Below are 27,508 nucleotides of genomic sequence, written 5' to 3'. Positions count from 1 at the left end.
GGTCATCAAGACAGTGTGGTCCTGGCACAAAAACAGACACATAGATCAATGGAACAGAATAGAGAACCCAGAAGTGGACCCTCAACTTTATGGACAACTAATATTTGATAAAGAAGGAAAGACTATCCACTGGAAGAAAGACAGTCTCTTCAGTAAATGGTGCTGGGAAAATTGGACATCCACATGCAGAAGAATGAAACTAGACCACTCTCTTGCACCATACACAAAGATAAACTCAAAATGGATGAAAGATCTAAATGTGAGACAAGATTCCATCAAAATCCTAGAGGAGAACACAGGCAACACCCTTTTTGAACTCGACCACAGTAACTTCTTGCAAGATACATCGATGAATGCAAAAGAAACAAAAGCAAAAATGAAGTATTGGGACTTCATCAAGATAAGAAGCTTTTGCACAGCAAAGGATATAGTCAACAAAACTAAAAGACAGCCTCCAGAATGGGAGAAGGTATTTGCAAATGACGTCAGATAAAGGGCTAGTTTCCAAGATCTATAAAGAACTTCTTAAACTCAACACCAAAGAAACAAACAATCCAATCATGAAATGGGCAAAAGACATGAAGAGAAATCTCACAGAGGAAGACATAGACATGGCCAACATGCACATGAGAAAATGCTCAGCATCACTTGCCATCAGGGAAATACAAATCAAAACCACAATGAGATCCCACCTCACACCAGTGAGAATGGGGAAAATTAACAAGGCAGGAAACCACAAATGTTGGAGAGGATGCGGAGAAAAGGAAACCCTCCTGCACTGTTGGGGGGAATGTGAACTGGCGCAGCCACTCTGGAAAACTGTGTGGAGGTTCCTCAAAGAGTTAAAAATAGACCTGCCCTACGACCCAGCCATTGTACTGCTGGGGATTTACCCCAAAGATACAGATGCAGTGAAACGCCGGGACACCTGCACCATGATGTTTCTAGCAGCAATGTCCACAATAGCCAAACTGTGGAAGGAGCCTCAGTGTCCATCAAAAGATGAATGGATAAAGAAGATGTGGTCTATGTGTACAATGGAATATTCCTCAGCCATTAGAAACGACAAATACCCACCATTTTTTTCGACGTGGATGGAACTGGAGGGTATTATGCTGAGTGAAATAAGTCAATCGGAGAAGGACAAACATTATATGTTCTCATTCATTTGGGGAATATAAATAATAGTGAAAGGGAATAGAGGGGAAGGGAGAAGAAATAGGTAGGAAATATCAGAAAGGAGACATGGAAGACTCCTAACTCTGGGAAACGAACTGGGGGTGGTGGAAGGGGAGGAGGGCGGGGATCGGGGTGAATGGGTGGCGGGCACTGAGGGGGGGCACTTGACGGGATGAGCACTGGGTGTTATTCTGTATGTTGGCAAATTGAACACCAATAAAAAATAAATTTATTATTAAATAAAAAAATAAAAATAAAAATATTTTAAAATATTTTTTAAAAATAAAACAAAGTGGTTTACATGAGCACCACCAATTCTAATAAAAAATGGAGACCATCCATTCCAAACATTTTTATATGTCACAGTTAAGTGTAAAGTTTGGTTAAACATCTACAAATCTGATTTAAAATTAATTTATGGGGTGCCTGGGTGGCTCAGTAAGTTAAGTGTCTACCTTCGGCTCAGGTCATGATCTCAGGGTCCTGGGATCAAGCCCCACATCAGGGCTCTCTGCTCAGGAGGGAGTCCACTTCTCCCTCTCTGTGTGCATCTGTGCTCACTCTCTCTCATGTGTGTGCTCTATTCTCTCAATAAACAAATCTTTTAAAATTTTAATTTATTATATATTTGACTATCCATAGCTATTGATAATGACCAATAGAGAATTTCTTATCAATGCTATTTCTCCTTCGTGTATATTTCAAGTGCCTGATGATAACTCTGATCCACTGTAAATACTGATTTGTTTCTCATGCTATTTTTGTCTGATGTGGCCTGAGATATCAGCATATTATTCCAGGCCCCTCTGGCTGTGCCTTAGACTTTATCTTTACATTGATTCAAACTAGAGCCTCTGATCCCTGACTGTAATACTCATAATGGCTGCTTTATGACATAAACCTGCCTCTAAATGTGAACTCCTCAATGAACCCCATTCTTCAGCTGGGCCACCCTCTGTTCTCTTAGTGAGCATTACAATGCTAAGGGGGTGAAACAATTTGTGAGAAGTCTGTTTTCCTGATTGGAGACCAAAATGGAAAAAGAACGATATGTGAGCAGAATAAAACCATTCCCTTTAAAACACCATTAAGCATGTACCAACCAACATCCATAGATCAGAACATTACAATTAAAATATTCTACACTCAGAATAGGTTACACTTGGATATCTTACGGAGTGCTGGTCATTAACACAATTTATGCATAGAAAACAAGTATCTTGTAGAACACAATATACCCCCAAAATTTGACTATTTCCAGGACCACATAACTTTGTATATCTCAGTAATCTTTCTATATTGTTTTAGCTTGTTATTCACTTCTCTCAAATATTGGAAAGAACATAAGTAAGAGATTTTCCTTGGCCTTGGATCTGTTTAACATTGATTTTAATAAACAATATAATGCAAAATTAAACTTCATAGATAGCCCAAGGTATGATTAAATTATTATCAGACAGTAACTGACCAGGCCAAAGAAGTTCAGAGCATTTCAGCATTGGAATATGATTTCTATAAATCAATAAAAAAACTCATACATGGCCAGGGCTAAAAATAAAAAAGCTTCTAGGTATTGACCTGTATGTATGTACACAGATATATATGTGTATATGAGTGTGCATATTATGCACATGTGCTCATGTTATTTTGTTTTCTCTTAAAAAATGTATGTCAGTGCCAATATATATAACTAAGCACATGTTGATTTCATTTTCTGTATTATAATCAATAACATTTTGCATAAATATCCATCTGCATGTACGGGCATACGCATGTGCATGTAGATATATTAGATGGCTATAACTATACCTATAGCTAGTGATACAATAGCTTCATCAGTTTTCTAAAAGTGGTTTTCCAAATTTTCAACAACTTATCTAAAACTCCTACAGGTTACCAGGAAGACATTTGAATAATAAAGTCAGATACTAAATACATGAAAAAGCACCTGATTTTAATGGTATAATTAAATCATTATTTCAGCCTTCTCTCATTCTTCCACCAGCTTTTGTCCTTCACAATATGAGTGATAACACTACTGGAAAGAACATCATCTAATAGATACAGGATGCTCTGTAAGTAAAAACACCATGATGATGAAATAATCAATTCCTCTAGGAAATCTTGACTAACATTCTCTCCTAAGTGGTATCATACTTTATATGTGTAGTTGCTTGCCTGTGAGCCTGGGACCCGAAGGAGAGCAATCTCTTGGGTATGTAAGGACTGGACTTCCATATATACTTCCTTAGTTCCTAGCATGCTGCCTATACCAGATGAGGTGTTCAATATACATTCTCTGAATAAACAGATAAAAGGATCGTGGGAGAGAATATCTGAAAACAATTTTCCTAAAGAATTAGTCTGACAATCAAGACACAATAAGAATAACCATTAGAACTGATAAATATATATCTCCATTAAAATATTGTTTCATTTGAACATTTGAACAAAGGTAGAAAAAAAAAAGACCAATTATTAAACTAATATAAATGGCCTAAGTACTACACAGGAACAAGGTCAAAGGTATTTTTCCTAGTTCAGAATGAAATTTGACGTATTGCATGTTAACTTCGTGGTACCTATTCTACGTAAGGTGCACAGCTCATCGAATAGATGAAGAGTCCTGATAACTACTAACATCAGAGGAAATAGGATAAAAGCAGCTTAAGAGAGCAGAACATCCAACCAAATATAATATAAACAGTGGGCTATAGAATTTAAGAAGAAACAGTGGTAACAAACTATAGCACCAGCATTTAAAAAAAAAAAAGTATGTTTGACTGGAAAAATTAAATATTTAGTTCCTTGATTTTAGAGAAATTTAATTTTCTAAGAAACGGAATATGAACCTGATGCTACAATGGTTCTCAACTACCACATTCTGCTTTGAGTCATAATAGATTTTTACAAGCTGTAGTTAAGCAATGATGATGTACCAAAAATTATTCATATGTATCCCTTTTGTCCTTCCATATTCTATATATCTTTGTATTTTCACATTTGTCTTAGTATCCTCTTTCTACTGCCTCTTATATGTGTATATGTATACATACACGCTTGCATATAAAAGGGCACATAATACAACTGAATTATATGTCTATATGTAGACATTCAATAAATCATTTATTAAATGTGTGATATATGCTAGAAATATGAACACAGGAAGAAAAATAAGATGTAGGCTGATCTTGTGGAGCGTGGTGTCGGTGTAGGGAGTTGAATACATTAAAAAGTATTAGAGTATGCAGTAAACAATCTTTGATAGAGATTTATATAACAATCTATGGCAGTCCAGGAAAATGAGTGTGCAGGATATTTATTGAAGGGAGGGAAGGAAGGCTTTCACAGATGTTAAAATGCTTGAATGCGGTCTCTAAGAAAGAGAAAGAACACCCAAGACATCAAAGAAAAGAGGCCATGTCAGAAGGAAAATAGTATTTGCAAAGGCCCAGAGGGGCACAAGAGTGAAATACATAAAAAATCACATGCAGATCAATCTGAGGACCTGTTACAAATATATGACGATTTGTAAGATTTAAATAAATGCATGCATATTGGGTTTTTTTCTTCTATGTTTGGATATACAACCTTCTCTAATTTTTTTCCCCAGTAGTAGTAAGAAAAAGATTCTGGTTTTACAAGGACATACAGAAGATATCTGGCTAATACTTCCTCAAAGTGATAAAGCAACAGAGTAATGTGATTCAATCCAACAGCTACAGGATACTCTACTCCCCTTCATTACTCCATAGAACATTCTGCCTATTTGTGAGGAAAACATTTCACTTTTTTTTTTTCATTTCACTTTTTTTTTAATTTATTTTTTATTGGTGTTCAATTTACTAACATACAGAATAACACCCAGTGCCCGTCACCCATTCACTCCCACCCCCCGCCCTCCTCCCCTTCTACCACCCCTAGTTCGTTTCCCAGAGTTAGCAGACTTTACGTTCTGTCTCCCTTTCTGATATTTCCCACACATTTCTTCTCCCTTCCCTTATATTCCCTTTCACTATTATTTATATTCCCCAAATGAATGAGAACATATAATGTTTGTCCTTCTCTGACTGACTTACTTCACTCAGCATAATACCCTCCAGTTCCATCCACGTTGAAGCATCATTTCACTTTTAAATTGTGATTCCAAACTACTCTTATAAACTGGAAGTGCTTCATGCTTGAATCTCTCCTTCCTTCCTTCTTTCTTTTCTTTCTTTCTTTCTTTCTTTCTTTCTTTCTTTCTTTCTTTCTTTCTTTCTCTTTCTTTCTTTCTTTCTTTCTTTCTTTCTTTCTTTCTTTCTTTTTTTTCTTTTCTTTCTTCTTTCTTTCTTTTTCTTTCTTTCTTTCTTTCTTTCTTTCTTTCTTTCTTTCTTTCTTTCTTTCTTCTTTCTTTCTTCTTTCTTTCTTTCTTTCTTTCTTTCTTTCTTTCTTTCTTTCTTTCTTTCTTTCTTTCTCTTTCTTTCTTTCTCCCCTCTCTCTCTTGTATGCATGCTCTTTTTTTCTTTCTTCCTGATAATCACAGTTGTCATTTCTTGCTTGTCCTGGGAATGGGCTCTTTCCTCCCTCCTACCCCAAGTTAAAAAAAAAAAAAATCACAATAAGGGAATGAAATAAAATCATGATTTACTGGTTTCAGCTCTAGTCAGAGAAGCATTTTGTCATTTCTTTCTAAACACTTTAAAAAGCATTTACATCTTCAATGATACCCAAGGTCATGTGAATCTCTGAGGCTATTTTTGATGGAATATTTTTACCAGGTCTGACAGCAGAGAACATAGCACTGAAGCTCACACCTCACAAATGTAATTTGGAGTGTTAATTGGAAAGGACCTAGCTGACCCAGTGATTTCTACTCTCTAAGAACTGGTGACAAGATATTCCATCTTTCCTTCTGAAGTCTGGTGGACAGAAAAGGTGAAGAACGTGAGGGATTTTGTTAGGGGAGGAAAAGGTACAAAATATGGGAAATGGGAGAAGAGAAATGTAAAGAAGAAAAAAAATGATTATTTGGTGAAAATAAATGAAAACAAATGATATCACTTCTGAAAGTTTAAGCAAATGATCTAAGAATGGTTAGGACTAGTCTAGTTTCTATTCAGAATGTCTTTAAAATACAGCTAAGAAGGAAACCCAGGTGTTTTGTGATGGAAAAGTCCAACAAAACAAAACAGAGACTTGTAACTTCTCAGTAGGAAGTGTGAGCCATCCTACCTCATTGTCCAAGAGGCCTTCTCTCAAAATCTGCAAAGTTAGATATGTGTACCATCCAGACTAGGCAAGCATGAGGAGCTTAATTTCAAAATCCTACAAAATCTGTTCTGGGTTAGAAGTAAACAGAAATTTATGGGGACCTGATAAGGGCCTTCCACAAAAATCAAAAGTGTGTGAGAGCACTGGGATGCCAGGGATGGGTATAGGGGTAGAGTAGAAGAAGTCTGAATAAGGAAAAGTAACCTGAGCACAGAGGCAGTTGTGTGCCAGGTGAACACCATTCTCACTCATAAAAGTAGTCTGTTTAAGGAAAGAAAATTTACTCTGTATTAAAGCCAGGGCATTTGCAAGAAGAAATGCACTTGTTTAGATCAAATGCCATGCAAAATGTAAAAAAATGACAAAATTTTTCTTGTAAGACTTCTATCAGTACTGACTATTAAATAGATTGAGAAAATCATTCCTGCTCCTGGTCTTAAATTTTTATAGATGTTCCTAAAATGTTCATTTAGCTCACCTCTGGTAACAGATTGAGCAGGATGATTTAGAACAGGTCTGATTTACATACCACTGATGGATGCTTTATTCACTTAATGATCACTGGCAAGTAGCAGCTACTATAAAACTTCAAGTGTCACTAATAGGACTTTTTAGGTCTTATACTGTAAAACACAATTTGTTGAAGTTTTTTTTTTTTTTAAGACCTTTATAAAGCCTTAAAAAAAAAAAACACTTTATTTTTCCATGTACTAAGCATTTCAACCTCAGATCATGTATCCAATTACTTGACTGCTATATTTTCAGGTAATACATATAAAAGCCAGGTTGAGTAATATATTAAGGATAGATAATATACTAAGAAAGAGAATCTCTAGCAAAATAAATGGAAACACATCCTTTTGAAAAATTATCTATATAAATAAATGCTATATCCAAGTAACTGATGTTTGACTATACTATTAAATGCAGATTGTCTTAATTCTATATCATATAATATATGTTATTTTCAGGTGCTGAATGTATGTTTGTGATTTTAGGGATGTGGGGTTAGAAATATTTTAAAATATTTTATTTACATATTTTTCTGTTTTTATATAGAGAATATAAATCTGTGTGACTTTAAAAACCCAAGAGGCCTACTAGATATCATTCCCTAATTCAGTAATTCAAAGGCTTTTGTCAAATTTACTCTCATACCAGTGATTTATGGTAGGCATGGTGTGGAGGGTTGGTGTTTGACATTGTTTTCCATTTGATAGAGGGCATCGTGACATCAAAATTGGTTATGTGGGTCTTGATGTCTCAATATTCTCATCTGGGTACTAAGGGGGTTAGACTAGCTGATCTCAAAGGGCTCTGATACCTCATACATTATTCAGTTCTATAAACCCAGAACATAAAATGAGACACTCCACAAATTTAAAACAGTAAAGTGTACATGACTGACATTCCCTCAAAAAACTTATTACATCCTTTTTAAAACCACAATCTTTAGGAAGTACGTAGGAATTTGGCATAAAACTTGTATTAGGCCCCCAAAAATCAAGGCAAAGACCACCTCCTGCTTTTAGTGTACATCTTCTTAACTATAGCAGAGCATAGTTATATACCAAAGCATGATGGTCATTTAAAAATGTACTAATATACAAAAACAAAAAACAAAAGATAAATAAATAAAAAAATAAAAATGTACTAATATAAAAAAGATCAATTTCTTGATATAGTGGTGATTTGCAGGGTGAAGGGGAGAGGGAATTGGAGATGCTCACTTTATACAGTACAGATCAACAGATCAGAACGTGAAGGCTCCCACTCATGCTACAAGTCACGTTATAATTATTTTAAACTTCCAGATAGCACAGGATGCCTTTATAGGGAGAAATAACTTTGAGCTGAATAATTTTTCTGTTAAAATGCCATCTTTAACCTGGTTTTTTTTTCTTTTTTTCTTTCTTCTTCTTCTTTTTTTTTTTTTTACCAAAATGAACCTGTTCTTTGACACAAAGAGTAAAACACGATGATGAAAAGGAACACAATTTAACATGAATCAGAAACCAGAAAAAATAGAAATCATTTTCATTACTTCATTTTTCCCCCATTGCCCCAAACAGCAAGAGCTACATGTCAGGAGACTGGACTCTGTTTACTTAGAACAGCTAAGACAGAAGTTCACTTCAGGAACCTGAGGTACGTACACAAAGCAATGCTTCACAGAGGGGTCAAGAGTGGTGGAAATGAAAGAAAAATATCAGCTCAGTGGGCTTGATAGGAGAGGAAGGACCAAACGCAAGGGTCTGAAAGGGGTCCCCATCATAAAAGGATAGCATTGTCGACAGCTTCAGTCAAATTCTACTCTCTGGGTTCTTAACTCATGCCTTGCCTTGTCATAGTGTCCAAGGAGCTGCTGTGATAAGCGAGTTATACTAAGTTCCCTGGGCCCATTTGCGGTGATCTTACCCCACAGAGACATGGCCATGGGCTGAGCTTCACCCCTCTGTGCCCTTCCCAACTCCAAATGAGGCACACCATCTCCAAGGTTCAGGAGAGTTGTGTTTACCAAAGGACCATTTAACAGCAAGTGGGAAAACAAGTGCTGTTGGAATGTTTTCTAGCATTACCTCTGTTAAAAACAGAAGGAAGAGCCAACTATTTTGGCTGAACTTGGAAATATGTTTTGACATTTTCTTCTCATCTGACTAAAAAGAATGGAGGTGAGACTTTTTCTTTTTTCTTTTTTTTTTTCAAACTTTTTCTTTTTTAATAAAGGGTATCATATTCTTTGGAAGATGCATCCTTTGCATTGATTTGCAAAGAGAAAGCAACCTGTTATTATAGACTAGGAAAATAAGGAAAGAGTATCAGAAGCTATAAACTATAAAAACTAACCAGCGAGAGAGCTGTTTGGGTTAATGTTGAACTTAGCAGCAAATTATGGGAAAAAAATTAGCTTCGATAAGAGTTTATTTCACTTGGCAGGACAAGAAGTCCAGAGGTGGTCTATAGACCATGAAGCTGATTAACGACTTCATCCGAGATGCAGTCCCTGTAAACCTTACTTTAGCACACTACCTTGTGTCACAAGATGACGACTCTACTTTTAGCTATCACCTCAGATTCCAAGCAGGAATAAGTAGGGAAGAGTGAGACTAAAGTGCCATTACAGACAAGTCATGGCTCATTCTATCAGGGAAGTAAGAGCTTTGCCAAATGCCACACCCTGGAAATTCCAGTTATATATCATTGACATGACCTAGGACTCATGGCTACCAATTATAGTGAATATTGGCCATGGGGGTTGAGATTACCATGATGGACAGTGTCTAGTGGTGGTTCATCTGTTAACAGTTGAATTCCTTATGTGTCCTAATCCAAGAAAGACGGTAGCCCCATGCCTCAAGAAGAGAGAGCAAATTTTAGGCAGACGATGAACTTGAGTTTTTAAACTCCAGCTAGTTTATATTTCTGCTTCTACAAATGTATTTTTTAAGAGTCAGGGAATGGTTTTTATCTTGCTTATGTTCGCTACTTATATATTTTTTTCTTTATAGAAATATCAAAAAGTTACTCTCTACTATCCTAGCCTTCAGTTAAAAACCAATATAATCTTCGTTTTGGAGCTCAAAGCCAAGTGAAGAATCACATTGGATGCAAGGCAATAAAAGCCACAGACAGCACTCTATAGCAATACATGAGAAAGAAACAAACCTTACTCTGGGAGATCAGAGAAATAATTTGTTTTGTCTAAGACACTAAAGACACCACAAAATACAGAAATATTTACTGGTGACACGATAAATTACTATAAATAAAAACCTGACAAGGAGAGAAATATACTCTAAAAACAAAAGAAATGTGAAAAGCTATGATTAAGAAGAAAACATCTATGTAGAGAAATCTAGCAAAATTGCCTAAATTAGATTACATATGACTTTGTATTACCAAATAAGGGGTATGAAACATCCTGGTCTCACTAAATCTATTTCTGCACAAGATATGTGAATTCTAAAATCCCTTTACAGTAAATGTGCTTTAAATAATCCCCCATTTGTTTTATATATAAGTATAGCCTTAGGGATCCCTGGGTGGCTCGGCAGGAGCCAAATGATCACCAATGTCGAGAATACCAAGATCATCTTATGTAGAGAATAAACTCTTAATCTGTTGTTTGAAACAAGATGGACATAATTAGATAATACACTTGTTTCATTTGTTCGTCAACTTAAATAAGCAACTACAGTGTGTCAGCCCATAATCACTGAGAGGTACTAAGATCTATACATTATGGTTTATTGTCTTTATAGAGCTATGAAATAATCAAACCAACCGTTTTATTTTGTGCTTTATTGTTTTTAAATAAATGTAAATCCTCTAATTTAAAGGGAGCAGATAATTTCAAAGATTGCCGTATAAACAAGAAATAAAAGTAGCCAGAAAGGCCATCAGAGAATATTGGCACTCTGAAACTTGCTCTTTGCCAGATCTCTTTTTAAATGCGTGGAACAGGAAGGAAAGTAGAGAAACAAGCAGTGGGAAGGGCATGAGAGGAAGTGGATGCAAAAGGGGTAAAAGCAAAGGAAAGAAAAGCTGAAAGTGGTGAGGAGCAGAGAGAGAAGAGAACAGAGCAGTCACTGCATTCTGACATTGCAAAACTCATTCAAAATGCACTGGGCCGGGACGCCTGCATGGCTCAGTGGCAGGGCATGATCACGGGGTCCTGGAATCGAGTCCTGCATCTGGCCTATGTCTCTGTCTCTCTCTGTGTCTCTCATGAATAAATAAAGTCTTTAAATATAAATATGTATATATAATAAATAATTTTAATAAAATTTATATAAAGGAAAAGCTCTGGGCCTGGCTTGCAAATTAGCAAACATTGAGGACACACAGCTGCACTAGGGAGTGCCAGCATGGTGGCCCTCATGGGCCATGGCTCTTATACCCCTACAGCCCTGCGGTCTGTTCTCAATAAAGGAGTCAGAGTAAACCTTACTGGCTGCAGGCTGGGTTATGTTTTTCTGCTCAATAACTTCCAGTGGCTCTTCATTTTATTTAGGATAAAAGCCAATATCCTTTAATGGTCTACAAGGTTTTACATTGTTCAGATTTCTGAATAACAGTCATATTTTATTTGTTATAATGCTGTTTCAATATTACTTACTGTACATTACTACAATAAAATACATAATAGAATATGGAGGAAAAATTAAAAGGAAAGTTAGGGACACCTGGGTGGCTCAGCGATTGAGCACCTGCCCCTGGCTCAGGGCATGATCCATGGTCTCAGGATCGAGTCCCACATTGGGCTCCCTGCCTGGAGCCTGTTTCTCCCTTTACCTATGTCTCTGCCTTTCTCTCTCTGTGTCTTTCATGAATAAATAAAACTATTTAAAGAAAAAAAAGGAAAGTTAAACAATGGGGGTGTACACATATATGTGATATGTAATAAAAGAAAAAAGAAGTGAATGGTCTACTCTTCGTTTATGCAACTGGTCATGAGGTTTTCATGGTATTTGTTACTTGGGACTTTACTCCACAATTACCTAGTCAATAATCAATCTTTCTTTCTTTCTTTCTTTCTTTCTTTCTTTCTTTCTTTCTTTCCTTTTCTTTCTTTCTTTCTCTTTCTTCCTTCCTTCCTTCCTTCCTTCCTTCCTTCCTTCCTTCCTTCCTTCCTTCCTCCCTCCCTCCCTTTTCTTTTCTTTCTTTCTTTCTTTCTTTCTTTCTTTCTTTCTTTCTTTCTTTCTTTCTTTCTTTCCTTCCTTCCTTCCTTCCTTCTTCTTTCTTTCTTTCTTTCTTTCTTTCTTTCTTTCTTTCTTTCTTTCTTTCTTTCTTTCTTTCTTTCTTTCTTTCTTTCTTTCACAGAAACTCTGTAAGGTGGATAATCCAATTGCAATTTCTGAGGGAAACGAGCTCTTAGTGACCTTGTCTGGGAGGGGGATTTTTCATTAGCTTTTTCTTCTGATGATTTTGTTTGTTTTCTTTCATATTCCTCCACACTGTATGGTGTAGCAAGAACCTATTCATCTTTAGTTATCAAGATTGTTACCCAAACCAATACTGGAATCGCACTCTTGGCTTCTTTAGTAGAATAAGAAAACAGAAAAGTCTATTAGCAGGTTCAGTTTGTAATTCAATGTAGTTTGTCATATTTTTAGATATATTTCCAAGTCTTTTAACCAAGGGGCTGAGAGCTTCAGAAACACAGACATATTTCAAGTAGGACAGTAGTTCTAACATCAGAAGATGTCACCCAACTTCCTCCAAAATGCCTCCAATTTGGTTTGAGAATCCTGACCATATCCTAATGCTAGAACTACATGAATGTTACTTGACATGGTAAAGGAACTTTGCAGATGTGACTGAGATTAAAGATGTTGAGATGGGAAGAGTATACCACAGGGATCCAAATATAATCACATGAATCCTTAAACATGGAGAATCTTTCCAGGCCTAAAGAAGCAGACAGATGACAATCTAAGAAGGAATTATTTTACCTCTCCTCCTCATTACTGGCTTAGAAGATGGAGAAAGGGCCACATGCCAGTGAATATGGGTGGCCTCTTAAAGTGGGAAAATGAGAAAACATTCTCCTGGTGATTCTCCTGAAAGAAATGCAGACCAAGTAACATCTTGATTTTATACCACTGAGATGTACATTGGACTTCTGGGCAACAGAAGTATAAGATAGTTAAGTTTGTGTCGTTTTAATTCACTAATTTTGCAGTAATTTGTTATAGAAGCAATAAAAATATTCTACACTCACTATAAGGAAAACGACACATTTACAATTGCTAGTTAACAGCATGAAAGGAATGATTCTCAGACTTGACTGCACAGTAAAATTACCTGGAGAGCTTTTAATATTTGCGTGCCCAGGAACCAATGTCCAGCCCAATTAAATCAGGATCACTGGGGCTGGAATCCAGGCAACAGTATTTTCAGAGCTCCCCAGATGATTCCAATATATAGCCAAGTTTTGAGAACCACTCATATCTGGCATTCTTCAGAAGAGTATTTTCGCTGTTGCTACTGTGACTGAAATATTAATAGATTGTTACATCCATGTATAAGCATTGGCTACTTTAGATGAGAAAGTATACCCTAAAACACGTGAAACCCACCTCCCCCTCAGCAACTCATTGCTTTATTGCAAGATGTAGGGACCATTCTCAAAAGAAGGCTTGTTTGCAGAGCATTAGATAATATAGTGTTTTTTTTTTTTCCAAAACTTTCATTCTAAGCTAGAGTTCTTGAGTAATCATTGACTGTTTCACGTTTTTGATGAGATTAAAATACTTTGTTGGAGGGATGATTTTAACAAAAGAAGGGGGATAAAAAGCATTTGAAAAGTGAACAGCCTCAGAATGGCAATGTATTGGAGTGTTTTTTATTTATTATTTTTTAAAGATTTTATTTATTCATGAGACACACACACAGACACACAGGCAGAGGGAGAAGCAGGCTCCATGCAGGAAGTCTGATGTGGGACTCAGTCCTGAGACTCCGGGATCACAACCTGAGCCAAAGGCAGATGCTCAACCACTGAGCCACCCAGGCGTCTGTTTTTTATTTTTTTAAATTTTAAAGTCTTATTTACTTATCTGAGAGAGAGAGAGAGAGAGAGAGAGAGAGAGAGAGTGTCTGTATGTGTGGAATAGAGAGGCAAAGGGAGAGAGAAAAAAACTCAAGAAGACTCCGCAGTGAATGCAGAGCCTGGTGTGGAGCTTGATCTCATGACCCGGAGCTGAAATCAAGAATTGGACACAACGAATTGTACTATGCAGGTGCTCCTATAATGGTGTATTTTAAAGGTTAGAATCCAGCCATCAAAGTGAGGGAAACATACTATGTTTATTCTTGATGAAAATTAATAAGTTTTCACAGTTTAAAATAAACATATATTTTAGATAGGTGCATTTTTTTTCAAAAAGTAAATTTATGTTGTGCCTTATGCCTTCAATTAATAAAGCAAATAATTTAAACAGTGAAAAGTGTGCCTTTTCTCCTTGTATAGTTTTTTACATGGATTGAAAATGTAATTTTTTTAAATTTTTATTTATTTATGATAGTCATACAGAGAGAGAGAGAGAGAGGCAGAGACATAGGCAGAGGGAGAAGCAGGCTCCATGCACCGGGAGCCCGATGTGGGATTCGATTCCGGGTCTCCAGGATCGCGCCCTGGGCCAAAGGCAGGCGCTAAACCGCTGTGCCACCCAGGGATCCCGAAAATGTAATTGTTATAAATGTGATTGTATTATGTTACCACAAGATATAAGAGCTAGTATAATAAAGGAAAATGATAAATAAAAACAGTTTAGTAAGCTGGGACATGGCAAGAAGTACTATAAAGAACACGGATAAAAGTTAAGTGATCTGAATATTTATCCTAGTTCTACAGCTGACCCATTCACTTGTGACTTTGGGAAAAGAATAACTCTGAAGAAGAATATCAGCCAAGCAAATAAGATATATTAGAGTACATTGATAGGCTCAGTTTAAAATTCTATTATTTGAGGTATGAACATAATGCTAAAAATAAGTAAAACACAGTGTTGAAAGAAAAACTCACTAATCTAGAAGTTCATCTTCATTATCCCTCCAAAGAGAAATGGAGATTTTCTCACACAAAACACTGAGGGAATGTATTGCTATTGGACCTACTCTAAAAAAAAAAAAGGTTAAAAAATTTTCTTTCTTTAGGGAGTAGAAAAAATATATTTTAGAAATTCAGAACTACATATGAAAGAAAGAACAAAAAAAAAAAAGAAAGAACATTAGACAAGAAATAAATGAAGAAATTTTCATTTCATTGATTATTTTTACTAATCAATGCAATTAATAATTATTTGTTCAGAGTAACAGCCAATAACAATGTATTAGGTGAGTATATTATATGGGTAAGTAAAATGAATGACATCAATGCTATAAGGGATGAAAGGGGAGAATCAGGGCTTCTTTGTTATAAGGCATTTCACAAACTATGAAGCATAATAGTATGATTTGACAGTGGATTTAGATTAATTGTGAATACATACATATTGTAAAGTCTGCAGTAACCCCTTATTTAAAAGAAATAAAAATAAAAGAAGGGTATTGATATACTGAAAGAGAAAAGGAAATGGAATCATATAAAATGATCAATTCAAAAAAGTGAAGGCAGAAAATGAGAGAAAAAAAAAACAATGAACAAGAAAAAGAAAACAAGTGCTTACATTGTAGTTATTAAACCAAACATATCAATAACCACTTTAAATGTGAATTGTCTAAATATACCAAGACAGAAATTATCAGAGTGAATGAGAGAAATCCATAAATCCCACAAGGCACAGCTATATATTGTCCACAAGGAACTCACTTTAAACATAAATAAATGGATAGGTTAAAGTAAAGAAGCAGAGAAGATACACTCTGATAACAATAATAAGAAGACAATTGGAGTAACCATATTAAGATGAAGCAAATTTCATATCAAAGAAAATTACCAGGGATAAGGAGAAATATTTCCTAATAATACAGAGGTCAGTTGTCTAAGAAGACATAAAAGTCCTTATCACTTATGCATCTAAAGGCAAGGTGTCAAACCCTGTGAGACAAAAACTTATGGAACAAGGAGAAAAGACAAATCCATTAATAGAGTTAGAGACACTGACACCCTTATTAAGTAGTTGATAAGTTAAGGAGGCAGAAAACCAGTAAGAATATAGTTGACTTGTACTGAACTATGGAAAGGCTTGATCTAATTGACGTGCACAGAATATTTTATTCAATAACTGCAAGGTATACATCCTTCTCAAACCTACATGGAACGCTAACCTAAAGAAACAACATTATGTGCCCAACAAATACAAATGAACAATTTTTAAAGGATGTAGATCATCCAAAGCATTTATTTCCTCAGACTGCAATAGAATTAAACCAGAAATCAATTCGCAGTAAGATAGTTGAAATATCCCCAAATATTTGGAAATCAAAAATAATGCACTTCTAATAAAACATTGATTAAAGATGACTCAGGAAAAAAATTTTAAAACATGTTGAACTAAGGGGTACCTGAGTGGCTCAGTCAGTTAAGCAACTGGTGATTTTGGTTCGGTCTTGATTTCATGGGTTGTGAAATCAAGCCTCTGTCTACCCCTCCAATCCATGGAGCTCAAGTTCAGTAGGGAATCTGCTGGATAGTCTCTCCCTCTACTCATCTTCCCACCCACAGATGCATGCATGTTCTCTCCCTCTCTCAAATAAATAAATTTTTAAAAATATTTTGAACTAAATGTCAATGAAATATCCAAATTCGTGAAATGCAGCGAAAGTATTGCTTAGAGGAAAATTTATAGCACTAAATAATTTATTAGAAAACTCTAAAATCACAATCTGAATTTCTATCTTAGGAAAAAGAGAGAAAGAATTGTAATTTAAGCCTAAAGCAAGTCGAAGAAAAAAATACAGTAGAGATCAAAGAACCTGAAATCAGAAAAATCATAGAAGAAAGCAATGATATCAAAATATTTTTGAAAGATAAGTTAAATGAATCCACCTTTATTCATACTAACAAAGACAAAAATTACTAACGAAGTTACTGATATTAAAAATGAAAAAAGGATTGTCACTACTGACCCCATAGACATCTACAGAATAAAATAATATTAAGAAAAACTAAAAAAAAAAAAACAACAACTCTATGACCACCATTTTAAAACAAATAAAATGGAACAATCCTTTGAAAGACATAAGATACCAATACCCACACAAGAAATTAAATATATAATCCGAATAGGCTTATTCCTATTAAAGAAATTGATTCATTAATTTACATAAGTTTATAAGAAAGAAAACATCAGGCCCAGGTGGTTTCAATGGTGAATTCTACCAAAAATTTAAAACTGCTATTGCTATACAAAATCTTCAAGAAAATATAAGCAGAGAAACTATTTCCTAACTCATTCTGTGAGGCCAGCATCACCCTATTATCAGAAACAATGGAAAACTATAGATCAATCTCTCTCATAGGTACAAACACACATAGAATCATAATCCCCAAAGTGTTAGCAAATCAAAATCAATAATGTATAAAAAGAATTAAACACCATGTTCAAGTGAAACATTAGGAAAGTAATCTACCCCATAAATAAGCTAAAGAAGAAAAATTCTGATTATATCAATTGATGCAGAAAAACATTTTATTCTTGATGAAAACTTTCAGCAAAGTGGAATTAGAGGGAAACATTCTCAACTGGATTAAAAAAAAAAAAAAAAGCTAGAAAAAACCTACAGCTAAAATCTCACTTGATGGTGAAAAATCTCACTCATTGGCTACTTTTTCCCTAAGATCAAGAACACAGCAAAAATGTCTCCTCTCACCACTCTTACATTAAAAGTACTAACTAGTACAAGAAGACAATAAAATAATTAATAAGAAAAAAAATAAGTGATAAAAACAAATGACTAATAAATGATTAAAGGAGATAAGAATTTGTTAATATATAAAAGTCAATTACTTTCCTACATATCAACAATTAAAACTGAAATTTGAAATTTAAAACACAATACTAAAAAAAAAATAAATAAAAAAAATAAAATAAAATAAAATAAAACACAATACTATTTATAATAATATCAAAAATGAAGTACTCAGGTATGAATTTAACAAAATATGAACAGGATACATATGTGGAAAAATATAAAACACTGATGAATGAAAAAAGAATCTAAATAAATAGGGAGATATTCTGTGTTCATGGATTATGGATTAGAAAACTCAATATTCTTAAAATAGCAATTACTTCCAATACAATTTATATATTCAATTTAATCCTAATCCAACTCCCAGCAAGCTATATTTTATTTATCAGCAAGCTGATGATATCAAGGGAGAAAGGACCCAAAATAGGAAAAAAAAAAAAAAAAAACTGAAGAAGAAGAAAGTTGGAGTACTGACACTACTTGACATCAGACTATTACTATATATTAATGAATAGATCAATGTTATTGGTTAAAATAACAGACACATGAATCACTGGAACACACTAGATATCCCAGAAGTGTATACAAAAATGTTTTGAGTTGATCTTTGACAAAATTAAAAGAGATCTTTGACAAAGGGGCAAAGGAAATTCAATAGGGATAGGCATCTTCTCAACAAATTACAGTGGGACAACTGGATATCTATATTAAAAAAAAAAAGAAAGAAAGAAAAAAAAAAAGAACCTAGACAGACTTTAAGGGTTCATAAATTAAGTAAAAAAATGGACCATAGATCTAAGTATGAAATGTAAGACTATAAAACTTATACAAAAAAAAAAAAAACTTATACAAATCATGGGAGACAGTCTAGGGACCTTGGGTTTGACAACGAGTTTTTAGATACAACAGAAAAAGCTTGATCTGTGAAAGAAAACAAACTGATAAATTGCTAAATAAAATTAAAAATGTCTGCTCTGCGAAAGACAACATCAATAGAATGAGAAGACAATACACAAACCTGGAGAAAATATTTGTAAAACACGAATCTGATAAAATACTTATATCAAGTATACAAAAAGCTCCTTGAACTCAGTAATAGAAAAAAAAAATACCCCAATATAAAGTGGGCAAAAGATCTGAACAGAAACTTCACCCAAGGAGACATACTCAAGACAGATGGCAAAGAGCATTTGGAAAGTTGCTCACCGTCATTTGTTATCAGGGGACAGCAGATTAGAGCACCAACCTGATATTACCACGCACCTATTAAAGAGACTGAAATCCCTGATGATTAGGGATCACCATCTATATGTCTTCTCTGGAAAAAAATGTCAATTTAGGTATTCTGCCTATGCTTTAATTGGGTTGTTTCGTTTTAGTGTTGAGTTGTATAAATTCTTTATATATTTTGGGTATTAACTCCTCATTGGATATGTAATTCGCAGATATTTTCTCCCATTCAGTAGGCTGCCTTTTTATTACTAATTTCCTTCACTGTGCAAAAGCTTTTTGTTTTGATAGTGCCGATAGTTCATTTTTGCTTTTATTTCCCTTGCCTGAGGAGATATATCCAGAAAAAAATGCGGCTATGGCCAACGTCAGAAGGATTTCTACCTGTGTACTCTTCTAGACCTAGAGGGCATTATCATAAGTGAAGTCAGTGAGACCGAAAAAGACAAATCCTCTATGATTTCACTCATATGTGGAATCTTAAAAAAAAAAAAGGAAAAAAGAAAAAAAAAAGAAAAAAGAAAGAAAAAAATAAATAAACAAAAAGCAGAATCAGACCTGTAAACACAGAGAACTGGTTGCCAGAAGGGAGGGAAAGGAGGGATGGAGGGATGGACAAAAGGTGAAGGGGAGTCGGAAATACATGTTTCCAGTTGTGGAATGAGTAAGTCACAGGAATACAAGGCACAGCATAGGGAATATAGTCGATGATACTGTAACAGCCTTATATGGTGACAGATGGTAGCTACAGGTCTGGGAACAGAGCATTTAGCTTTAACTTGTCAAATCACTATGTGGTACACCTGAAACTAACATAACCTTGTGTGTCAACCACACTTAAATTTAAATAGTTTTAAAAAATGGAAAAAAATAAAGTGACTAAAATTAAAAGGAAAAAATAACCAATAAGACCAAATCCTGCCAACTATATCAAGCAATAGGAACATTTATCGTGTTAGAGGACAATACAAAGTGGCATAGTCACTTCTGAAGAAAGTTGGGCAGTATCTTACCATGTTAAACATATTCTTTTCATATGATCCAGCATTCAGGCTCCTACTTATTCAGTTTATGTGAAAACACATTCACACAAAAATCTGCCCACAAATGTTATAGCAGCATTATTTATAATCACCAAAAAAAAAAAAAAATGGAAACAAAAAAGATAAAAAAGATGTCTCCCAGTAGGTGAATTGATAAACAACTGTGGTATATCCATGCAATGAAATATTACTCAACAATTTTTAAAAATGAGCCATCAAAATGCAGGAAAATATAGAGAAACATTAAATGCATATTACTATGTAAAAAAAGACATTATGAAAAGATTGCATTTTCTAAGACTCCAATTACATGGAATTCTGGAATAAAACAAAACTATAGAGACAGTAAAAGAATTAGTGCTTGCTGCTGTGTTGGAGAGGAGAGTGAAGGGCTGAAAAAGTGAAGCCCAGGAGAGTTTTAGAGCAGTAAAATTATTCTGTTCACTACGATAAGGGTGAATAAAAGACCTCATGCTTTTGTCTGTATCTTTTGAATTTCACAGCACAAAAAGTGAATCTTAATGTATGCAAAGTAAAAATAAAATGATTTAGGAAGCTCTAGTATCCCTAGAAGGCAGGCAGGCTGTGACAGGAGAATCTTTATTACAAATATATGGAACAACTTCACTGATGGTAATGGGGAAAAGGTACTGACCTACCTAAGTAACTTCAGAAATGAGTAGAGTCTGTAAAACAGAAAGCAAAGGGAGTTGTGTATAACTACAGCTTTATTGTTGATAAATTTGCATCCAACAAGAATACACGTTAACAACTGCAACACTTCCATTCATATTCACCAGACTGAAGAGTAAATTTTCATGTTATGAGCCAGGTTCCTCACTGTGCAGAGAAGTTTACAGATAAGAGGGAGAGGAAGCTAAACTAATCCATGTGGTTAGTAATAGAGTTAGAAACATGAATATCAACCCCTTTTTATTAATACACATATAAGTTATGTATAACATACATAAATATGCAAATATGTGTAGATATCTATATACACAAAAATTAGTGCAAACCATAAAATAATGATTTTACATAATGACATCCCAGTAACAAGGAGAACAACTTGTGTCCAGATGTTGGTTTATAATACCATTTTCCAATAAAAGGAACTATGGGTCTTTGGAAAAAAGGACTGATTCTAGGGTTAGGACCAGAAATATATAAGAAACATATCTGGTAGTGTCAGAAAGTAAGACTCCTAAAAACAAAAAACATTGAAGCCAACTGAAGGAGCTCCTAAGGGACAAAGCTAGATTAATTTGAGAAAAAAAAAAAAAAAAAGTTGTACTGGATTGTAACTTCAAAGTATGAAATAAACAGCTATTATTCCATGCAGATATAAATAAATGATTTACTAAATTAATAAATTGAGAGGGGGGAGACTAATCCTCCATGCAGAAGAATTCTAAATAATTTAAGTAAATATTCCTTCCCCAACTATATACCCACTCTCCTAGTTTGCTGTGCACAGTAATTTCCTTCCAAAGTATACAGGATAAGGCAGCCCAGGTGGCTCAGCAGTTTAGGGCCACCTTCAGTCCAGAGCGTGATCCTGGGGTCCTGGGATCGAGTCCCATGTAGAGCTCCCTGCATCGAGCCTGCTTCTCACTCTGCCTGTGTCTCTGCCTCTCTCTCTCTCTCCTCTGTGTCTCTCATGAATAAATAAATAAAATCCTTTTTTAAAAAAAGTATACAGTATAGAAATGGGGAAGAGTGAGTAACATTATAGTAGAAAAATATGACAAACACTACCTTAGTTGGTGACCATGGACAACATCAATAATCATAAATCATGTTGACAATAGGTACCCTTCATATACTGTGATAAAAATAGCACTTTATGTCTGTGGACTTTCTCCTAACAACTCATATACCAAGTCTCATCATTAGACAAACTCCAACGGCATGCCATTTATAAAATATCTGGTCAGTGTTCCTCAAAACTGTTCAGGTCATCAAAAACAAACAGAAAAGTGTGACAAACTACCACACCCAGGAGGAGCCTAAGGAGACCTGATAACTAAATGCAATGCAGTATCTTGGAACAGAAAAAGCAAATTGGGTTAAAAACCTAGAAATTCTTAATAAACTATGGATTTTAGTTGGTGATAATAGAAACAAACAAAAACCAAATGGACTCAGTGTCTTCGCTTAGTTGCAAGCCAACATCACACAATATCTGAGTGGTCTGGAAGTCAAACACGTTTACAGCTTGTATGGGCAACAAAACACAGCTGACCCTTGACCAACAGGGTTCAGGGATGCTGACCCCCCTGCGTGGTGGAAAATTCACATATAACTCTTGACTCCCCAGAAACTTAACTACTTATAGCCTTCTGTTGAATAGAAGCCTTACCAATAACATAAAGACTTGATCAACACATATTTTTAGGTAATAAAGTGATCTTAGGAAAAAGAAAATGTTATTAAAAAAGAAAATGTTATTAAGGAAGAGAAAATATATTTACAGTGCTGTACTATTAAAAAAAACTCATATATAGTGGACCTCCACAATACAAATTCCTGCTGTTCAAGGGTCAACTTGTAAAAGTAAAACATTTAATGAATAGCACAACCTCACTACACCCAGTATTTGCTAGTTTATTAAAAGCACTTATTTAAACATGTCACTCTCTTTCAATTAGATGGAAGACATGGGCTCACTTCCGATGTTATAAGGTATACGGCTTCAACAAAAATCCTAAATGAGAAGGACCATCAGGGGCCTAAATCTAAAGGTGGGACACTGGCAAAAATAAGATTGCAATAGAGAATAACAGGGCCAATAAGGAAATACACAGGATTACCTCATTTATCCACGTCATGGCCCCGTCCCAGCACATACTTCCCTTTGGAATGGGGAGTTATAATCCTGTCCAAAATGACTCTGAAGTTTAAATATGCAGGTCTGCTGATGTACATTTATTTTTCTCTAAGTAATGTCACGATAGAAATTATACTTCTGAATATTTGAAACACATGTTGAATTTATTGGTTCCTATGAGTAGAGAGACAGGTGAGTAAAAGAAAGAGATCCTGGACATAAATATAACATTGGTTATAAGAAGAAGACGTTTCCACTGAAGAAGAAGTGGAAACCAAGAAGTTTCCACTGAAGAGAACAGAAAAAGTCCTTGTTACTACCAGTACCCATGGTACATACCCAGTTCCCCGTTATTCTCATCAAAGAGCGGCCTAGGCAAATGCAACCTTTTCTACAAATAGTTAACTGGCTTTTGCCATATGAATCGCAAAAAAAATAAAAAAAATAAAAAAGTAACTCCGGTATATTATATTTACGTATATTCATAATATAAAGCATTATGGAATAAAGACTAGATTCCCTACTTTAGACTACTCCAATATGGCAAAACATTTTGAGTTACTATAAATACTATAAAACCAAAAAGCAAAGCAAAGCGAACACCTTAAAATATTGCTAATCCATGGGGGAGAAGTATTGCTAAAGGCGTTACTTTATCAGGGTACTGGGTGGCTCAGTCGTTGAGCCAAAGTCTGCCTTTAGCTCAGGGCATGACCCCGGGGTCCTGGGATCGAGTCCCACATTGGCCTGCCTGCGGGGAGCCTGCTTCTCCCTCTGCCTCTGCCTCTCTGTGTGTCTCTCATGAATAAATAACTAAAATCTTAAAAAAAAAAAAGATGTTACTTTATCTACATTTATAGTGAATATTCTGATTGCTTCATTACATTACAGACTACTTAAAAAAGTAAAAAGAAATGATTTTTCCTAAGAAATTGTGTTAGAGATCCATGAGTCATTAAAGTTTTTGTTTCAGTATCATATGTGGATTTTATATTTTTCAGATTTTAGTGACCAAGCATTGTGATGACTGCAGTGCCTGTTCTCTCTGCTTTGGGTCTGGAACTTCCAGAACACCAAGGGGGATTAGAAACCCCTGTGCTCAGTTTGCCTAAACTCTCATAGCTGACAAAATTCTTCGATCACACTTGGTCTTGACCTCAAGATCTTTTTTTTTCTTTTTTTTTTTTTTTAAGTTCAACTCTCAGTACTTTAAGATGCAAAGTCTTAGAACAAATTAAATCAGCTTCAAATATATATGTATGTTTGCCAACAAGTGTTGTCATTTATTTCAAATTTTCCATTTAGCAAAAATGAACTTGTCCAGCAGCACTATGTCTGTTGTATTTTTTTTTTTAAGATTTTATTTATTTGATAGAGCGCATACAAGAGAGCACCAGTGCAGGTGAGCAGAGGGACAGGGAGAAGCAGACTCCCCACTGAGTAGTTGACCCCAGTGCAGGGCTCCATCCCAGGATCTCGGGATCATGACCTGAGCCAAAGGCAAACACTTAACCAACTGAGCCACCCGGGTGTCCCATGTCTGTTGTGTTTGTAGTGGGGTGTTCATGCATATGTGTATGAATGGATTTCTTATTTTTTTCTATTTTTGAAAAACTCAGAACTGCCAGCTTTGGAAATATTCCATCTACTATTTACCCCCACCTGCACTCCCACCCTGCCCCCCGTAATTTAATAGCATCTTCTAGAGGGAAGTGCTTTATTATTTTTTTTATTTTTTTTTTTAATTTTTATTTATTTATGATAGTCACAGAGAGAGAGAGAGAGAGGCAGAGACACAGGCAGAGGGAGAAGCAGGCTCCATGCACCGGGAGCCCGACGTGGGATTCGATCCCGGGTCTCCAGGATCGCGCCCTGGGCCAAAGGCAGGCGCTAAACCGCTGCGCCACCCAGGGATCCCGAGGGAAGTGCTTTAATTCTCCATAGCACCAATTGTCATAAATGCTCTCTTGATATAAGAAACATTACTTGATAATTTCTTTCCAGTAGGTGCTTCACTTCCTTTCCATGACCCTCTTTTCATGATAGGGCACTGCCTTTTCAGCTGAAGCACAATGAAGGCCTCCTCCTCAGCTCCTCAGGGAGCGCAGCCTGGTCCTTCCCTGTGCAGGCTTGCAGCCTGGTAGCTCCTGCAGCCCACTGCCCGGGCACCAGGATGTGCTCACTGGAGTCTTTAACTGCCTTGGCCTTCTGGGTTTCTCTTTCTACCGACCCCTAACCTCAACGTCTAGCATACGGTAGACTCTTCTGACTGGTAAATTGCTTAAGCATAAATGAATATTTGAAAAGAAGTTCTTTGGATTTATAGTTACCTTCATGAGACAATATTGAGAATGGATACAGAAGTTTTTCTATGTAATTTACCTTGAATTTGTAAGTATAAGTAGACATAAAACAGTGAATTCACTGGTGTTTGCTAATAAAAACGAAGAATGGAGGCTCATTGATAAATTCACCAATTATTCTCCCTTCCATTTGTTTGGTTTGTTTTGTTTTTTGTCAAATTGCATTTAAAGTGAACTTGTTGGTATTACTAAATGAGTCACCTGTGCCAGGTCCACTATTTCGAGTTAAGATGCATTCACTCTGAGAATGTTACTTTATTGGAGCAGAGGAATGTCCATTTCCCTCTGAAAAGGCGGTGCTGGTTTGCAGCACTGGGTATACCATCACCCACACGTATAGGTGCATACGCACACACGCAGAAATCACTGAGTATCTTATTTATATGTGTGTCAGAAGAATTATGTGAGCCTTGTAGTTTTTGGAAATGACATAATAATTTACTCAGTAAAATAATACATATTATCAAGAGAGTGCACCTATAAACATCGCAGATAAATGCATTATTCAGTAAATGAAATAATGGCAATTTGCCACTATTATGCCTTAGTGGAGCTTGTAAAATGAATGTATTGCTTTTAGCGCTATTAATAATTTACATCAATAAGTTTATATGAGACATTTTTGGCTTTAGGTAATTATGCCAACAAGAAATAAATATGAAGTCTGTTTTGGAAAGCTTCATAATTTCTAAAGATCAGATTTTGTTATCGATATAATTTGATTCACTGGAATCTCACTTTACAGTGATGCAAGGACCAGAAAAGGAAAAAAAAAAAAAAAAAAAAAACAACAAAACTAATGGCTACCAAATAGAAGGTTTGGGTGAAGGGTGAAGCAAAATACACAAAACGCATTTAGTGTGTCCTTTAGCAGAAACAATACTAGTAGATTCTACTCTCCAAAAATTGTGTATGTGTCTCTCCTAGAAAATAGAAACTGGTCTTTATTTGAGGTCAATGCACACCAAGTTCTTAAGGCTAGAGGGACATCACAGCTGTGAAAATTCTGTGTATGTGTATGTATGTGACTGTGTGTGTGTCTCCTCCCAAGAATCGAGCCTCCTCTAATCCTCTTATTATTAGAGGAGACCTGGGGAAACTCCTCTGGCCCCCTCGCTCCCCAGGTAGAGTCTCCCCATAGATACTATTTGCTGATTTAAATGGGAATCTATATTCTTTAACATGATATACAAGGAAGTTTAAGCAGTGGACCCACGTCAGACATTATTAACGGGACCACATATAATGTCCGCGTATAAATTTACACACATCTGTCTCTCTAGACCCAATAGCTGTCTCCAAGGAGGAACTTAATGTCTCTGAAAGACCACAGGGGGAGAAAGGCTTAGGTTTTTGTTCTTAATGTTTTTGTTTTATCTATTTGAACTTCTTTGAATTCTGTAACATGTAAAAGCACTATCTATTCAAAGTTTCATGCACTTAAATTGTGTGTGTGAGAGAGAGAGAAAGCGAGAGAGAGACAGAAGAGGGACAAATACAGCCTAAACCTAGTGTTTCACCTATAAAAAGAAACTATTGATTATACAATCAACTCACACACATCTAAGGTTTTACCTCTTCATATTAAAGGCCCAAATGTTACAGAATAATTTTGGCATTCAAAAAAATAATACTACTTCTCTGCCTATGTCTCTTCCTCTCTCTCTGTGTCTCTCATGAATAAATAAAATCTTTATAAATAAATAAATAAATAAATAAATAAATAAATAAATAAATAAATAAATAAAATACTAGTTTGAATATACACAATACCACATCTTCCCACCTTCCAATTTGTCTTTTGGCAATTTTCTTGTCATTCTCTTTTGGATAGAAATCTGAAGAGAGCAACTTTGCTTTGATTGTCAGAAGAGATTAGCAGACATCAGCTACTTTGAGATGTTCACTTCTGACCTCTGGCGAGAGGATATATTGTCTGCACATCTGGCTAATAAATTCATTTTTTCCTCCTGTTGAAAATATTGTATTACTTAATCCCCATAATCTTTTCTCTTTGGGTACTGCTTCAAAGACTGAAAACATATATATAAATACTTTCTCAGCACTGAGTGTGGAGAGGGAGTCATCATCGTATTTGGGTTCTGAGTATGGCCTAGAGAAAATTTAAGTTATTTCAACAAAGCAATGCAAAAAAGATGAGGAAAAAAGGAATTCCGACAAATACTACC

General features: G+C 35.4%; 1 protein-coding gene across 3 annotated transcripts in view; it reads left to right on the top strand.

The window, feature by feature from the left end:
* Window positions 1-2,099: 2,099 nt before the first annotated feature.
* LOC144293440 (uncharacterized) overlaps window positions 2,100-27,508 on the top strand; it is a 49,425-nt gene continuing 24,016 nt past the window's right edge. For 2 of the 3 annotated variants that reach the window (XR_013360674.1, XM_077864510.1), the window contains exons 1-3: window positions 2,100-2,231; window positions 3,185-3,254; window positions 8,505-8,580. Coding sequence is in view for 1 of the 3 variants with exons in the window: in XM_077864510.1 (XP_077720636.1) it covers window positions 3,248-3,254; window positions 8,505-8,580 (83 nt within the window). In the remaining 2 variants the exon portion in view is untranslated. Of the gene's footprint in view, window positions 2,232-3,184; window positions 3,255-5,939; window positions 6,097-8,504; window positions 8,581-27,508 lie in introns of all 3 variants that reach the window. The other variant, XR_013360675.1, reaches the window with a different exon arrangement.

Source organism: Canis aureus, chromosome 21, assembly GCF_053574225.1.
Source record: "Canis aureus isolate CA01 chromosome 21, VMU_Caureus_v.1.0, whole genome shotgun sequence".
Taxonomy (NCBI): Eukaryota; Metazoa; Chordata; class Mammalia; order Carnivora; family Canidae; genus Canis; species Canis aureus.
This window is presented reverse-complemented; position numbering and strand designations above follow the sequence as displayed.